At 38.2% G+C, this 13,236-nt stretch overlaps 1 protein-coding gene across 2 annotated transcripts in view; it reads right to left on the bottom strand.

Annotated features, from left to right (window-relative positions):
- si:ch211-236d3.4 (actin-associated protein FAM107A) overlaps nucleotides 1-13,236 on the bottom strand; it is a 34,282-nt gene that overhangs the window by 11,203 nt on the left and 9,843 nt on the right. The window contains exon 2 of one of the 2 annotated variants that reach the window (XM_026935466.3): nucleotides 7,170-7,227. In XM_026935466.3, coding sequence (XP_026791267.3) covers nucleotides 7,170-7,227 — 58 coding nt within the window. Of the gene's footprint in view, nucleotides 1-5,653; nucleotides 5,915-7,169; nucleotides 7,228-13,236 lie in introns of those variants that run through there. The other variant, XM_053227033.1, reaches the window with a different exon arrangement.

Below are 13,236 nucleotides of genomic sequence, written 5' to 3' on the forward strand. Positions count from 1 at the left end.
GTCCTAAGGTACTTAACAAAACAATACTCTACTAACACTGTGCATTTACCGTATTCCTGCCCTGCACTCAGTATTTTCCAGGATATGTTCCGGATCCACCACAACTCCTGGATATTGAAATTGGATAAGCTTTTACAGATAATAAATGAATGTATAAAAATATATCCCATTCCTCATAAGCCATGCTAGATAAATTTACGGATCTGAATGGTTCCTTTTCAACCGCAGGGATACGTATTGATTCAGCTCAACTTAAGCATAATTCATTTAAGGAGAGCCCTACAGGCCGCAGAGCACCACAGACTCCTTCAGTCCTCAATGGATGGAAGATATTAAAGGCGAATTGATCCTTAGCCGAGTGACAGTGGAAAAAGATCGGGTGTCATATGCTCTGAGGCCAGATCTGAACAATGGCAAGGGTTTTGAGGAGGAACCAGAGACGATCTGAGCTATTCAATATTAAAACCAGAGCACAATGGATTCCGCAGGAGCAGCACACATAAATCAAAGCGCAGAATGATGATGGATGTGAAAATCTGAACAGACATCTCATAAGTACTGCATCCTGTAAAGGCTTGTACTGAATCTTTGCAGTGTTATCATTGTTATTCTAGTTTGGTTAGTATATTAGATGCATATAGCAGCATTTGTAAACTGTTCGTAGCAGTAACCCAATGACCTGAGAACTTAGCTGTGGTCACGTGAGGTCACGTTTTGTTCCAGTTAACCACTCATTGTGCATTCCTGAGGAAAGCATGTAAGCCATAGTTGCTGCCTCTACGAATGGGATAACTAGGACAAAGCTAAACTACTAAACGTAATCAGATGACATAATTTACGACATATATTTATATAAAAGTACAGCTAATTACGTATAAGGACCTAAACAATCTATTCAATAGATTTTAGTGATTTTAGTGATAGATTTTATCATTTCAGCTCAGATGTAGTCAGTTAGTGAAGATATGTTTGGTGTCCTATGTTAGCTTCTTCAGGTTTACACTGGACCAAGGCTAAGGTAGCTAACAAGGAAGGAAAGCCTATAGTTACTATGTCATGCTGACAAATGTACGTATGTCTAAAACTCAAGGTAGAGCTCCAGTTTTAAAATCTTCCCTTCTCTGACATACAGTATGTCTCTTGCTAGCATTATGTCCTGAGAAAAAAAATTGATTCAATGTTGAAAACCACATAATGGTTAGACGAAGAATTGAAATTACATAACATCTCAAAACAGTTTGAGTTGCCTGTGATGATTCAGTTTGGGTTGAAGTAGTTTGCACAATGCCTGCCGGCTAGCTATAGTTAGCAACACTAGCCTTTGGAGCTCCAGTGCAAAACTAAAGAAGCAAACTTTGGACTGCAATCTTTATTCATTGACTACATTTCAGACAACTCTGGACTGCAAACCTGTCTAATTGGCTACATGTTGGTCATGGATTTTTTTTTTTTCCAGGTGAGTTATGCAAATGTCATTTTTAGCTGAACTATTACCAAATTAATGAGACAGAGAACCGCTGTGATAATCTTCCAAGAGCAGGAAAAGATCACCCAGCATGCCAAATTCAACTCTTTCTGTAAAACACGTGGAATAACATCTACCTATTTGTCCAGATGGAGTCGTAGTAACAGTATTAGAGCTAAGGTCACTGACAGGAAACTTGTAACCTTCCCGTAAAAGAGCGTGGTCATTTCCTTTTTATTAAAGGTCATGACTAATGAGAATGTGGTTTTTCATGAGGGTTATAAAAACTAGATGTAAAAAAGAATGTACTTCTTCTAATGTCAACCCAGTGGTAATAAAACCAGTTGGTGTGGTGTGTGTATGTATGTGTATGTGACCATATTTTTATCTCATTGGTCCCAATAATGATGGGAATATGCAACAGTTTTGACCATGTGGGTACAAAAATGCTTTTTGTACAAAAACTGCCAGTTTTATTTAAGTGCCTGCAGAGTTACTGAGGTAGAGGTTAAGAGTAGGTGTTTAGATATAGTAGCATGCAAGTCAATTGAAATGCCCGGCAAAATATTGGATTTCAAGTCAGTGTGTGTCGCAGGGACATGAATGGAACGTGGTATTTCTCTGCTGAGTTCGATACTTGTAGTAAGAGTTGTTGAGAGTATGTGTGTGAGAAAAAAACAGCATGTAAGACAGCATGAAAGATGGAGTTATGGAAATAAAAAGGAACAGGAAGAGAATGGAGTCACAGGATCTCCCAGCGTATCGACTGCTCTTTCGTGGCAGGATCTAGCTCCTCATTGATTAGATATCTATGTCATGCAGGGCAGAGGCAGTGAGATTTCTGCATCTGTTCTGAAAGTTAATATCCTTCCATTTTATGGCTGTAATGCATTTAGCTGCCTCCCTCAAGACCTTGGGAGTCAGTTAACCTGTCCAGTAAAGGAAGTCTGCTTCCAAGAGTCTGCTTTCAGGAACAGACCAACGTTAATTCAATTCCACATCTTTGTGACTATGAAACACAGGTATGACTCTAGAGCTAGAGCTACTGCAGACGTGTGTCGCTGAAAATTGTCTGTCTGAATATGAGTCATCTGTTATTCAGGAAAAAGCAATCCGTAGGCGCAGGCAGACTTCTCGGGGTTAAACTTGTTCTGCCCTTTTACTGTCACTTACTGTGAGTGCTGTTCATGCTGTGAGAGGTGATTTAGCATTATTTAGCACAGAGTTTTATCACTGCTGCCTGACACAAGGAGGTTCTTTAAAGACTTTCCAAGCACTTTATTTCCTCCTACGATTGTACACAAACTGGGCTGTTGGCAACTGGCTGTTGTCATGGGGATGCCCAGAATTCATCCTCCCAAGGGAGGGGGGATGATGAGGTAGGGAAGTGTGTGTGTGTGTGTGTGTATGTGTATGTGTGTGTGTGTGTGTGTTTTTGGAGTGCAGCAAAGGCAATGGGGGGCTCGTTTCCCATAATCCACTCCGAATGCTGACCTTTGGCCAAGCACAGGCCATGAGAATGGAAATTACCATTATAAAAGATCTGAGCAAGATGCAACACCATCCACAGCTAGTAAAAAAAAAAGCAAAAAAATTGCAAACATTTTAAAAAATCAATAGATATTAATATTAACTTTTTTAACTGGCTTACAGAAGTATGTCGCCAACTTATCACATAATAGGTTGAGACAGAAAATGCCATGTATAAAATGAGTAGTTTTGGTTCTAAAATCTGATTGGCTGAGCCTCATTGTAAAATCCTCAGTACACACAAACACACACACACACACACACACACACCTCTGATCACATCAAAGTAATTAAATAATAAAGTATTAAACCGTTAAAATCATTATACTTAAGTCATTATTCTCTCCATAGAATACTCTAATCTTTGTGTCTTATGTTGCTTAGCAACCAAAGATTCTTGCTATAAGACTGCATTGCTACAACTCCCGCATTTAAAAGAAGGCAGCATTTTTTTTTTTTTGGAAAGTTTGTGCTCCTTGATGAAGTCCAACCCACTGGAAAGCTAGCATAATGACAGCTTTCTTCTAAGGTTCCGTGTACTGGACAAATGTAAAGAACCTTTGGATAGAAAATCAAAAACATGTCACGTGACTAGCAACTAGCAGCCCATTTTAAACAATATGTTAACACTTTATTATTGTTGATGTTTAATAGATATTCTATACACACTCTATAGACTATCAACCTGTGTTATTTTACTTCATTTGGAGGGTGAAGTTTATTTATGTTAAACTTTAGTAGATGATCATCAGACTATCGAATTGTCCCATTTTTTTTTCACTTTGCGCTCACCAGTTTATAGATCCTGATGTTTAGTAGATCAATTATAGATTATCAGCTCATCCCTAGTACGAGGAATATTTCACATTCCGTTTCTGTGGACACTTTTGATTGATTTTATGACATTATTGAAGTAAGGAGAAAAAACTTTAGGACATGTTTTTATATTAAAATAATCAACGATGTGATGTGATACAGCCAAACGTCAAGCGGAGTTACTGTTACAACCAAGAAGTTGATTCTTTTCCTGTAACAGCAAATCCTGGACTGTTTTTTGTCTCTTAAACCACAGCATTTTTTTGTGGAATGTCCATAAAACAAGTTAGTTCCTGTTATCAATTACTTTATAGCAGCTACAAACAGTCATTTCATCACCAGCATTTTATTCTTCTCTGTCATGACGTTAATAAAACAAAAGAAAACACACATTGTCATGCTAACAAAAGCTCTTCCACCCTGAGGATGTTCCCATGTTGGAAAAGTTACAGCTTTACTTCTGACTGTTACAAAGTGCTGACCCTGGAGACTCCTTCAAAAAAAAGTGAAATAAATATCTCCTCATAGAAAACTTCATCGCAAACATTTCTAATTCGTTTGTGTGGAGTGTCCACTACACAAGTCCCTGTGTTATTAGATCAAGTGCATTCATTTAAATAAGAATCCAGAATTTGCTGCATTGTGGTCTAAAGGTAGTTACAAATATGATGACAATGTCTATAGATGGTTCGTAAAATTTCTACATTTGACTATCCAAATAAAGTACAAGTAAGAAAATCAGTTCAACCATTAAAAGTAGTTGATTATTTAATAATAAAATGAAACTGTGATAAAAGTTTAGGCAGTTAGGAAATTTCATGATATGAAATTTTATATTTAAATCCTAAATTAATAAATAATCTTATAATGGCTTAAAATGACAGGGAGCAGTTTATGTTATTGCAAGGTGTGTCAGTACTGACAGCACTTCCAGATAACTGTGTAAATATGCTCAGTGCAGTTTATTAAGGCCACCCATTGCCACATAAAGTGGACTACATGGACCTTGTGCTTCTTTTTCAAAAGCAAACACTGCCCTGGTGTTTGAAAAGCAGCAACTGTGGAAGAGGGTCCCATGTCAATGCAAAGAGATAACCAACATCAAAATTACACTTTAACAAACTGTAGTGCTAAATAAAAATCTCTCCATGTCAATGCATACGCATCTTCTCATCTCTCATGTATTTTGTGTGAAGCATGTTGTTTGTGTGTAATAGCTCCAGTAAGGCATGCATGACCTCTGTAAACCTTTCAGTGAAGTTTTTACATGGATTTTAATGATTAACTCTTCACCCTTCACTCTTCGCCCCAGCAACAAAATCCAAAGGCTAATATTTGCCTCATATTCAATGGCATTTCGTCTTTAACTCATTCTCATAATTGTTGTGTTCTGTTATACTCTTAAGACCATTTGATAGACGGACTTCAGCATCCTGCCCTTGTTGTTAGTCTCATTTCCTGCTTGTGCCCAGGGGGAAATTATCATTTGCAAAAGTGAACACTGCATAAACGTTCAGATTTCTGAGAAAAATCTCTGAAGAAGTTGCATCTGAATGAATGTTTGAATGAACGAGTGCTTATGATCCAAATATACTTATGTATATTTATAAATAACTCATAAGTTTTTGTATAATCCACAGTGATTTAAGAGGAATCTGCTTTAATTGGCTTTGCTGGAGTTGTGCATAAAGTCCTCTCACACTGACAGACCCAACACACAATAAACATCAGCGTAAACTTTTATATCTCAGACACAAACAAAATTGCCCAATTTGCCACCTTTTAGTATAATCGCAGTAAATCTGGATAGTGAAGCTGTTATTTTGCAGTAAATCGTCTTACCTGATTTGACCAGCACATCTCTGGGTCTGCTAGGCGGACTGTCGGGATACACACCGGCTCCTAATTTCTGATCCATCCTTATGTTTCTGTTTCCCGCGTGTGTATGTGTGGGTGTGGGTGTGTGTGTGTGTGCGTGTGTGTGGGGTGCTTGGAGAGCCTACATGTCTGCGTGTGAGTGCGTATGTGGGCGTGCACGGGCCGTTTCTCCTGCGCTGCTCACACACTCGTGCCTCTCTTCTGTTTCCTCTCAGATGTAAATAGTCACATGACTCGCTGGGCATTCCACAGCCAGGGCCCTCCCTCTCCTTTTACTCACACAGCAAAACACTCTTTCACTCCCCCGACTCTCTCTTTCTCACTCTCGAGTCTTTTATTTTCAGCCTCCTTTCTCGGTGGGGTCTCATACAGAAAGGGATTACTGAAGGATTGAAACTGTCTCCCTGACTTTCTCCCTGAAATCTTATGTTGGCCATCAGCGTTCCATCATTACACACACACACACACACACACACACACACACACTCATAAACACTTGCACATGCAGTACACATGCAATTGTCTTATGCTGGCTGTAGAGATTATGTAAGATTTAGGAATTTATGGATGAAGCTTTAAATGCATGCTCTGAACCTATAAACATGCTTTTACACTTAAATATCAATTCACATATCTTAATTAATATGAAAAGTTACATAGGATACGTTTAGGAGACAGACATAGTGTTTGTATCTTGTCTTATGATGTCATTTGTACGACATCGACTGAAGTCCAACCACATTGCTCTCATTTGTTCGAATTTGTTAAAATATTTCATGGGATCAGGGTTGAAGCTGTACTAATAATCACCCTATACTTTGTCCAACAATTATCACAGTTTTGTTGCATTCTTTCAAGGAACAAGGAGCAGCTAAAGATGGGAAACATCTGAGTTGTTACATCATAACACCCATGAGCCAATCACGTTCTAGTATGCAAATGTGTTCTGTTGTAGGAGTACAAAATCTGAATATTGATTCTGGAATCTGGATTTCTTAATAGGCATGTTACTCTCCCTTCTTATTGATTTGTTTGTTTGTTTGTTTACTCATAATGCATTATTTAGTATAAAATCCAAATTCTACTGACCATAAATAATGAGATTTCCAGTGGAACGGGATTATCTAAGAACTTTATAACACTGTGGTGAGACTAAACCATATTAAACTTATGCAGGAATACTTACAGTCCAAATATATGAGTATTTAAAGTCTAGTTATTATTTTTAAAGTATATTAATCAGTAACTACTTAAAACATGGACATCTGGACCCGCTAGGAGTTTGAGCTGCTAATTTTTTTTAACATAAAACTAAATGTTTTTGTACTTACAGTATGTAGCTATTTATGTAAGGCAGGCAGTTCTCTGAAACCTGCATGCAAAGAGGCTGTGATAGCAGAGAATTGTGGTTCAGTGGGCCCAACGTATACTGCATCGCAGAGCTATCATTGTTCTGGAAGAAACACGAGTGCAGACTTACCCTTGCCATTCATGTGCTTTTCACTTTTCACACTCTGCTGCTCGATGTTATATGCCTTCTGATGGAGAGAGAGAGAGAGAGAGAGAGAGAAAGAGACAGACAGACAGACAGAGAGGCAGACTCTGGTCAAATCACACTCTTTAAAAAGTTCACGTTAGCTCCTGTTGAAGATTTTAATAGAAAATTGAATAGTTCCCCAGGATTCAGTTTGCCTTTCAAACATGCCTTGCCTTGCAAACATGCTTTATAACCTCAACTTTCAAAGATTTTTTTTGAAAAGACAGTGTGCCAATATTTAACTGTTCATCTCACACGGTAATTGTCAAACCTTTCATTTCGCTTTACAATATTATCATCATATTTAAGTGAACATTTGTCCTCATGGTTCTTTTGTATGTGACAGTCTTTACCTCTGGGGCACAAATTCTACCCCGACATGCTGCCTAGTACATATTGTCACAAATTCACCCTCTGAGGGCGTGGTGTATTTTCAAGTGTGGAAAGTGTTGCTTGCCCTTGTTAGTTGAACATGTGCTTTTGTTTATAGTTTGCTACGTGCCTTTGTTTTGTTTCTAGTCCTGCCTCTGCTTCTGTCCTTGCGTTGGTTTGTTATCCTAATGTGAGCACCTGTTCTGTGTTTATCCCTTAATTTTTGTGTTTCATTGAAAGGTCTTATCATACTTTTTTAGTTTAAGTCTATGTTTAAGTATAACCTGTGTTTTTCCTTGCTTCTCTGTTTCACGTTTCTTGGTTTTGACTTGCTTTTTCTTCTGTTTATGATTCTAGATTATTTTAGTTTGATGGTTTTTGGATTGCCCACAATAAAACATATGATCAGTTTACGCAAATTATATCCTACCCGCTCTCACAGCACATTTCACCTATGTGCACCTTCTCTCATATGCCATACGGACCATAATAACAATACTGTGTGAAAAATATCATACTATATTGTGTAACTGATTATCGGTACATACCCACTTTGATCTACAGCTTCACATATCTCCTATCCATAACCACAGGCTTTATATATAGATACCAGCTGTTACATTAGGACTTAATGGTCCTCTCTTATGCTTCAATTCAATTAACTGTTACATAATACCTCCATAATAGGATCTTGCTGCCCTTCCACAGTACTCTGTCATTGTGCAAGACTTTAATCCTCAATTTGTAATGAAAAGATTACATGACATCAAGGCATTACATGACATTATGGCTCTGTTAGAGGTTCCCTGTAGAACAGTAAATTTTTCAGCCAATAAGTGATGAATCTGTGTAGCCACAAATCATAGATCCCCAAGGTGGAGCTGGTATTTTATTAAAGAGATGCTCGGTTGACTCATTTCACCACTAAAGCCTCAGTGTGTTGCTCCCTGTGTGGATACTGATTTTCAAAGACCTGAAATGTGTGGAAGATATGAAACATGATGTTACAAGACCAGTTCTGAAAAGTGGTTTGTAATCTCAGATCACCAGTACACCGTAGTTGTTGCTAGGTCAGACCTAAAAGTTAGCATACTTTGTAGCAACACTTTATACCACATTGCTTTCTGAATGCTTGATTCTGATTGGTCAGAAGGTGCTGATTAATTTGTAACAGCAGCTCTGACAGTAGTGACCTCGTTCTACTATGTTATAATTTGTATAGTAACAACTTGCACATGGAGTATGGTGGACACTCCACGTGAACAGATTAAAACAGATTTCTGAGATTCAAATACAGAAAAGAGTGAAAGTGAGGGAACGATGTGAGGTTTATAGCTGCTCTAACATAAGTGATAACAGGAACTAACCTGTTTCATGGACATTAAATGTAACTATAAACAGAAAAAAGTTCTTTAATAAATAAATCATTCTTAGGATCGCTTATTTGCTTTGGTATAAGAGGAAAACACTTTGGAACATGTTGATATTAGACCATAATCAACTTCTGGGTGGATTATTTTGTGATTTTTTCCTTACATATCAAAGTGAATAGGATGGTTTTCACTCATTCAGGTTGTTGCATGTCTACTAGTAGTAAGGCAAGCTGACTGGATTTGTAGTACAATTTTGAATCATGATCTACCAAGTGAATTTTCTAGGCATATTTGTGTGTAATTCACACTTTTAATGTTGTAAAGTATGTGACATGCTAATATGCTGAATGAAGCTGCACTTCATTTGTGCTTTGTTTATGTTTACATCCCTCCTGGTTTCTGCCTGAAGGATACAGAAGAGGTTGGTGGCAGTTACAAAAGGAAAGCATGTGCATAGAAATTCTATCTATAAATCTGTAAAGTTTACCAAAATAATACTCATATAAGTTCATATTCTCATTTCCGGACCATCCTGTGACCTTAATAACTTTCATCACAATATAGTAACTTTTAGAGCTCCGTGAGTGGAAAAGCTACCTCAGACTGAGGTTTGGTCTTGAATTCCAGCAAACAAAGCATGCAAAGCATGTTCTCCTCCTTCTCTAACACCCCCTGCCTCTCTTTTTCTCAGGAATTCTTGCAGTATAAAGCTCAAGGCCTCAGGGCCTTAGCTGGAGCCCAGAACACACTCCTTTAGATGGGCAGCGTGAATGGATATTGTTGGTGCTGCTTAGTGGTTGCTATGGGAGACCTGCTCATGCTTGGTGCCTCTGCTACACAAGGCATCTACTGTCTTGGATTACTTCCTTTGCTCTCTGTAAAGTACAGCTAGAAGTTTGGGGGTGCGGCGTATCAGGACACTGACATGTTTACAACATTGTAATATTAGAATAAAGCCTTCTAGCAAGTAATAGAAGTCAGTTGTTGTGTGCTAGAAGTAAATATTAGAATGAAAACACCCATGTAATATTACATGTAGTGGCAGATCTTGAAGGAGTTCCATGAGATGGCGAAAGGGTGGCTGAGTGGAGGATGAGTGGCTGGTGTGTGATTTTCCCAGGTTTTCTTATGCTGTAGTCATGTGTAGTTATAAGCATATTTCTGCTTTTCTTACTTACAGTATTTAAAATGTAGAATGACATACACCAGTGGCCATCCAGTGAAAGATAACAAACCTAAGCTTGTATTCAGAGTGACTTAAGTCTAAAGATTACATCATTATTTAAGCTGGGAAAGTTACTCATATTCAGAATTGGTTTACGCAGCTGCTTAAGTCCATTCAGATTATGCAGATCACTGTGTGTCATTCATGCCCCCAAGGTTGCCAGATTTTTTATTTTTTTTCTTAGTAGTAGTGCCTGAGACATGTTTTTTTTTTTCAATATTATCTAGACCACCATCTTTAAACACAAGCCCCTGCCATTAAGCCTACAGATAGAAAATGTGGACTGAAGAACAATATCAATAATTTTTTTGCTCTCAAGTGCAGTATGATGTAATATAAAAGCAAGAGAGTATTTAAAAATGAAAAATAATAATACAATGATGCAAAATGAGAGGTATTGATGAGGCTGCAAAAGTGAGGTAGCAAGCTGCATAGAGAGCTATGCACCTTGTAGACCCATGCCTGGAAAGTCCATCTTGGCTTCTTCTTCTTGGCTTCTGGATAGTGAAGGGTGAATTCCTTCTTGTCAAAGACAATCCCAGATTTATGTTTACCAAATGATTTTCTATGAAAATGTGACAATTATGTGACAAGCCAATTGCACCAATTGAGGAACTGAGCACACTGTTTTTAAATATAATGTTGTAATCTGCTATAATAGGCAATTATAGTGATATGACAATTCAGTATTAGCACAAGCATTTTTTTTTTCTTTTCCTGACGCAAGTACATCCTATTCAAACAGCAATAATCACACTGGAGTCCCTGGCAAATATTTACCACCTGCAAAATATAACAGGCAAATAAAACCTATTTCCTCTAAACAGGCCCTGATTCTCAAATGAACAAACACATTATATTGAAACATACTCCATTTTCTTGTGTTTAAAGAGGATTTGCATGTTTTTTCAAGGCTTTGAGCAGCATTATGAGCATTGGAGGCTAGCTACGAGGGTGTAAGATCCAAGGCCTGCTCTAATAACCAGGCAGTCGAATTTCAATGAGCTTACAGGCAACAAGAGTCGATCTGTATTTAGAAGAGCTAAGCGTAGCTCAATTGAGAGGAGCCGAGGCTGTCACAGTGCAAATGAAGATTTACTGTACGCTCTGACAGATGCAAAACGACAGCCGATTGATTTTCTCTGATTCAATTAGAGCTGGAGCATGCACCGTATGCTAGGTTTGCATCCCGTAATTGGCTTTACAGTATAAATCCACATTTACAGCATGGCTAAATATGGTGTGGAATATTATGGTATGGCATAGTGAAGATAATTTACATTTGGAAACATATCAGTAGGTGCAGAGTGTACGAGATGTGTTGTCTAGGTGCAGGCCTTCCATCAAAGAAGTGAGCAGAGATGGAAACAGTAAGTCATAATAGTTGAAATTGCACTTAAATATCGCCGCCAGCTTTGATGATGTACTTTTCAATGCTACACTGCTTTCACATTAGGTGTTTTTTTTCCCCTCAGAAAAAAATGCTGGCCTTTTGTGCTGATATGAAAATGGCTTATGTGACACACACACACACACATATACACACCTTAACCATGACCCTGCTAGATAACACATTATTTTAAGAAACACATACTATATAAAAGCTCAATTTAGATAGTTATAAAAGCTTGCTATCTAGATTAGATTTGGATTAGTTTACAGGCATTTAAATAAGGAGAATTCAAGCTGCTTGTGCGACTTGATGGCATGCAGCAACAGTTAAAGTGGGATGTCATGTCATGTACAAGTGAACGTCCCAAAAATAGGTGTAAATTTTAGTTATACTTTGACATATTTTTGATTCAACGTGTCATAAACCTTCTTATATGAAGCAAGGCTAATTTTTTCACCGGAAATTTGTGTTCTATGTTTGTTTTCATCACAAATTCCCCCTCTTTCTGTTTGTTTTCAGTTCACAACATGTGCTTTTGTTTATATTTACATGTGCCTTTGTTTCTGCTCTAGGCTTGTCATTGGTGTGTTACCTGATTGTGTTCACCTGTTCTGTGTTAGCTAGTCTCTCTATGTACACTCTGCTGTTTCTTTGTCTCTTCGTGAAGGCTTATCATGCATTAGTGACATTAAGTCAGAGCTGTTTTCCAAATTTCCGTGTTCCATGGTGCCTGGTTTTTCCTTGTTTTTTCACTCCTGGATATTTTTTGATGCTTCCTGTCTGTTCTTTGACCTTATAATAAAGTACATGCTGAGTTTACAAACTTGCATCCTGCCCGTCACTCCTACACATCATAGTTTTTTATTAGCCCACCTGCTGTGACTTGATTGGACATAAAGTATAAAAAAGTGCTTTATGTGACCCTATGCTTTTCTGAATTTCTTGTCAGCTGTAAATAAAAAATTGCCGATGGCAGTGCTTTTTAAAAGCACCTGCATTCTGTCAGGCTTGCTGTCAGGTTCCATAGGATTACTTTAAAAATCGTGTGCTTGAAGGTTGAGGAAAAAACAGAAAGTGTGAATACAGTCATATCTCATTTGAGGGAGGTGAAATATAGAATCACATCAGCATGATATTTGTTCATATCTATATATCTATATATATATGGAAACAGCATTTGATCTCACTGCTCATATGAAATCAAAGCTGCTCTCTGCTATCAGAAGCTGCAGAATGAAAACCACGGCCAAAGCAATCTCACATCTCCAAAAACAGTGAAGCATGACGGCAGCTAGAACACCTCATTGTTCCTCAAGGCAACCTAGACGCTACAGCCCACCATCCAGGGTCCAGTTACAAGATGCTGTGGCCACCTGACCTTTCCTCTCCTGTCCCTGTGTGATCTTGGCCATGTTTTATTTACTCTGTTCGGAAACCAGCATTCGCAGGCGACACTGCATCCTGCTAATAAGTAGCAAACAAAAAGGCTTTTTATAGATTTCAGCCATGCTCCAGCGCTCTGGTCACAAGCTGAAGGTTCTCAGGTTTCTCAGACAACATGTACAATTAGCAGAGGCCATGCAAAGGCGGAGAACGCTGCTGGCTAATTACTCACGGATCCAAACAGAGAACACAAGCATGGATCAG

This window comes from Pangasianodon hypophthalmus, chromosome 20 (assembly GCF_027358585.1).
Source record: "Pangasianodon hypophthalmus isolate fPanHyp1 chromosome 20, fPanHyp1.pri, whole genome shotgun sequence".
Lineage (NCBI taxonomy): Eukaryota > Metazoa > Chordata > Actinopteri > Siluriformes > Pangasiidae > Pangasianodon > Pangasianodon hypophthalmus.